General features: G+C 48.9%; 1 protein-coding gene across 1 annotated transcript; it reads left to right on the top strand.

The window, feature by feature from the left end:
• Window positions 1-3,064: 3,064 nt before the first annotated feature.
• On the top strand, window positions 3,065-4,415 carry CARTPT (CART prepropeptide). The gene is made up of 3 exons (XM_024215347.1): window positions 3,065-3,208; window positions 3,531-3,614; window positions 4,308-4,415. The coding sequence occupies exons 1-3, from the start codon at window positions 3,065-3,067 to the stop codon at window positions 4,413-4,415; spliced, it is 336 nt and encodes a 111-aa protein (XP_024071115.1).
• Window positions 4,416-4,764: the final 349 nt, after the last annotated feature.

The following is a 4,764-nucleotide window of genomic DNA, read 5'->3' as shown; positions in this document are numbered from 1 at the left end:
CGCCGCCGCCCCCCTCCAGGTGCCGCCCCAAGCACCAGCTTGGGTGCTTGGTGCCTGGAGCCGGCCCTGACTGTTGGGACTGGCTGGGCTGCGGTGGGGTCAAAAACATGTCCTGGCTCACTGCACATCTGGATGCCCTAGGCCACCTGTCCCAATACTCCTCCTCCTTCCTGTTCACGGTGCAGGGCCTGTGACTCAAGCTCCTCCGAAGTATCCATGGGGTTGTTAGGGGTGGTGGTGAGGTCTCCGCAGCAGGTCTGCAGCTCTGCATCAGATTGATTGCTGGTCTCCTTTTCCTTCTGGTACACCTGCTGCAGCTCCTTGACTTTTAAGCAGCACTGCTGCTGGTCCCTCTTGTAGCCTTTCCCCTCCATGCTCTGAGCAATCTGCTCATAGATGTTGACATTTCTATGGCTGGATTGGAGCTGTGCCTGCACAGCCTCTTCTCCCCGCAGACCGAGGAGATCCAACACCTCTTGTGTACTACAGGTAGCAGTGCTTCTTCAGCGTGGAGTTGGCATGGTCAGCTGGGCAGTTGCTAGGTGTGCTCCATAAGCTGGGAAATCAGGAAAAGAAACTTCAAAAATTTGCAAGGCATTAAAGGGGAGGAGTGGTTCCCTGGTCACCTGGCCACTGGGCAATAGAGTTCCCAACAGTGACCAGAGAGGCCAGGGTGGGGGCATTGTGGGACACCTCCTGCATGCCAGTAGCAGTCCATTTAAGTAACTCTGTATCTACACTGACACTGTGTTGAGCTAACTACTTTGACCTTAACTCTATGCCATTCAGGGAGGTGGTGTTATTGTGTTGGTGTAGCAGGGCATTTATGTCATCAGGAGTGAAATTTAAGTGTAGACACATCCACAGTTAGGTTGACATAAGCTGCCTTGTGTGGACTTAACCGTGTAGTGTAGACCAGGCCTTAGCTTTCCCATTCCAACCAACAATCAATGTCCCAACCCCACAAAACCCTCTTAGAAGCTATAACTGCTGATGTGCTAGTGCAGGGAATGCCCGCCCAGGAGTGGTATAGGCAAGGTGCTAGCCATATTCTGGATCCTCATGTCTGCTGCAGATCCTACAAGAAGTCAGCCAATTAATGAAGACTGTGTTGAGAGGCAGTCAGGGATAGAGGAAATTATTTATATATTAAAAACAAACAGAAAAAGGCAAATATCCTTTAAAATTGTAGCCTTCTCCCCTACCACACATGTACCATGTTGCTTCTTTTCTTGGTGTGAGCTCCTTGTGGCAGGGCACATAGACTCATAGAATCATAGGACTGGAAGGGACCTTGCTAGGTCATCTAGTCCAGGCCCCTACACACGTCTTCCTAGGCAATCTTGGGACTTGTAGAAAAATGGACCCCTGTGACTGACTGGAGCCTCTGGCCACTAATAATATCTCACACACAAAACTACACTAAAAGATTAAGGTTGTAAAGTCAATTAAAAGTTAGGAATTGCTTGAATTAAGGTTGCTCATGCAACTTTAGTTTGGCCCCCTTGTATATATGCATTATGATACAACCTTTATATGATTACATACTATTTTTTCCAGAGGATCCCTGTCTCATTCAGTGTGCTGATAGATCATGCTCTGGAGATGAATCAGAGTTGAGTAGTGATGGAGGCATTTGGCTATAGGATCCCTGCCTCTTTTGTTGCCGAAGTTAGAAGGTGTGTAGTGAATGATGCAGGGGCTGCAAGAAGAGAAAGGATGGTCTTATGGGTAAGGCAGTTGAATGCTGGTCTGGAGAATTGGATTCCATCTCTGCCTCTCTCACAGAGTTGCTATGTGATGCTGGACAGTCAAGTCACTTAAACTAAACTTTTCACTGATTGCATGTTCCTTGTTTTATGGCTGTTCAATTCAAGACCTTGGGATCCGATTTGCACAAATGCTGAGCATGCACACAGCTGCAATTTAAGACAATAGCTGGGTTGACTTTGAACATAAGTGTTATAAAATGCTAAGTACTCTGAAAAATCAGGTCCTAAGTGTCTCAAATTGGCACCAATAGTGACATTGTCATTGTGCCTCTGTTCCTGTCAATAAAATTGGATTGTGTTCTGCAGTGTTATTGTAGCCCCATTCATTTCAGGATATTAGAGAGAAGGTGGGTGAGGTAATTTATTTTACTGGACCAACTTCTGTTGGTGAGACAGACAAGCTTTGGAGCTTACACAGAGCTCTTCAAGAGCTGCATTAGTTTTTCACTCTGATCAGTTGCCATTTCCTCCTATCCTTGCTGCTCAGCTATTCAATGTTTCATCTATCGCTATGTGGAATGTGATCTTAGAAATTAGATTACTAAAACTAGAGGTGAGCAGTTAGCGTAAGGGACAAGGAACATATTAAAACATAACTTTATGTTGATGTATTCTTTCAACAGCATTGACTGTTGAAGCAGGTCGATACTTGAAAGATTGGTTGAATAAGCTATTCCCTAAACAATGATGGAATTCACCAAAGAGTAAGGTGTTGACTAGTATTTGACTAGTGTGTTTGAATAAAAGCCGCACCAACACACAAGCTCTGTGCAGCATTTATGTATTACTATTACATGAGAGCTTTCATGGGTAGTTCTACTAGTGGGCAGGAACCCCGAGCCGTTAACACGGGCCTGCTGCTTTAGCCACCCACGGACTTTGACAAATATTTTGAAAAATCTGAATTTTCCTTCAGAGGAAAAACCCAACCTCCAATTCCCTTCCCCCACCCCCGATCCGCTTTCCCCCGGGGCTCCAGGGGTCAGGAGGTAACTCATGTAGCTCGGGGGGATCAGCCCCTTGGCGCACACACATCGGCTTGTTGCTGTTTAAGGCAGCTGCTCATTCGCTTGCCCTAAGCTCCCGTCCCCTTTCCCTGCCCTGCTGGAGGCTGAGGTCACTGCCTGCCACCAGGAGCCTCTTCCACCGGATCCCGCTGCCAGCGCCTAAGCCCGGGGCGGGGGCCATTGACGTAGCGCGGTGCAAGGGCTCTGTCAACAGGTGCCCCCCCCCCCCCCCCCCCGCGCGCTCTATAAAGAAGGGGCCCGGCGGCTCCGCGGCGCTTCAGCACCATGGAGAGCGCCCGGCTTCTCGCTCTCCTGAGCGCCACCTTCGTGCTGCTTCTCGGGGCCCGCGGCCAGGAGGAGCCGGAGCTGCAGCCTCGCGCCCTGGACCTTTACCCCACCATGGAGGACACGTCCCACGAGAAAGAGCTGGTAGGTGCCCGCCCACAGGGGAGCTCAGCCGAGCCATGTGCACGGCTCCCGGGGAGGCGAGGGCTGGGGGAGGCCAGGCTGGGATCCTCCCCGAACCCCTCGCTAGGTACCGAGCAGCTGGGGGTATTTCATGCAGCCGCAGCGCTGGATCTGGGCTCCAGATAGCCCGAGAGCTGGACACTCCAGCTCTGTGTCTCGACAGCCCTCCGGGAAACGGAGCGGGGCGCCTGCCTTAAGGCGCTAGGTGCTCGGCGCTGGGGCTCCCGGCGCTGTGTCCGCGGAGGGCAGCGCCCCGGTGGGCTGAACGTTTGTGTGTTTGCAGATCGAGGCGCTGCAGGAGGTCCTGGAGAAGCTGAAAAGTAAAAGGATCCCAGTTTACGAGAAGAAGTTCGGCCAAGTCCCCATGGTGAGTGATTTCAGATCCGAGCCAAGCCTCAGGTTCTGTCAAATGTTTCCCAGGCCAAAAATGGGCTCTCCCCACTACAGCGATTGGGACAGCAGGATAAATTCAACTGAGGCTATTTAACTGAAAACTCAGGAGCACCTTAGCATTGGACTAGACCATGACACTGAATTAGACAAATACTTGAAAGATAACAGTGGGGGAGATACGGATCTCAAATACACCGGCGTAAGGGTGTAAATCTGGAGTAAGTCCAGTGCCTTCCGTAGAGACACTCCAGATTTACACCCGTGTTACTGAGATCAGGATCTATGCCCTCTTCTCAGGCTGTGAATGCGCTGCTTCTCTCCTGGGAAAATACCTTTGTAGTTCATTGAGCTGATCAGCTTTTCGTAACTCTTCTGTTTAATTTCTGCAGCATAAGATACCTTAGTTTGGCTCCCACTGCTGGCAAATTCAGTCTTTAACATTGTTGCTGTAAATGTCACGTTTCTCACCCTATCTCGAAACAGCTGAGATGGAAACTGAAGCAATTCTAAAGAAAAATGAGGAACTTTGAGATAAATGTTTTAGTAGCTGAAAGTAAATAATTTATGTAGCGCCTCCGGGTGCTGTAAAAATAACCAGGAATTGAGACCTTGACCATGTCGGTTGCTTTGCTCTGTCCTGTGCCTAAGAGTTTGTTGCTATTTGCAGTGTGATGCTGGCGAGCAGTGTGCAGTGAGGAAAGGAGCTAGAATTGGGAAGCTCTGCGACTGTCCAAGAGGAACTTCTTGTAACTCTTTTCTTTTGAAATGCTTATAAAGAATTCCCCACGGAACAACAAAAGGACCCAGTGACCTTGCCTGAAAGTAATACCTGTGCTCACCCGAAGACAGTGGAGAAAACGTCTTGTGGTTTGTTATTCAGAGAAAGTCAGTTAGAAATTCTAAAGGTGCCAGAGCAGTGCCATGTCTGACGTTCAGCATTTGTACTCTCTTTCTCTGTTTAATTTTGTCGGTCAAAATGTGTGTATCGCTGTGTAAAGGAGTTTCTTATATTTGGAAATTGTATTTTTGTATGTGGAATGTCCTAACGAAAATTAGAGCTAGACAGCACTTGTAAATTACAGGCTTTTCCAGAAATGAACTGAGGGGGAAACAAAGACAAAATA

Source organism: Terrapene carolina, unplaced genomic scaffold (assembly GCF_002925995.2).
Source record: "Terrapene carolina triunguis isolate 2854851 unplaced genomic scaffold, T_m_triunguis-2.0 Scaffold69, whole genome shotgun sequence".
Classification (NCBI taxonomy): Eukaryota; Metazoa; Chordata; order Testudines; family Emydidae; genus Terrapene; species Terrapene triunguis.
This window is presented reverse-complemented; position numbering and strand designations above follow the sequence as displayed.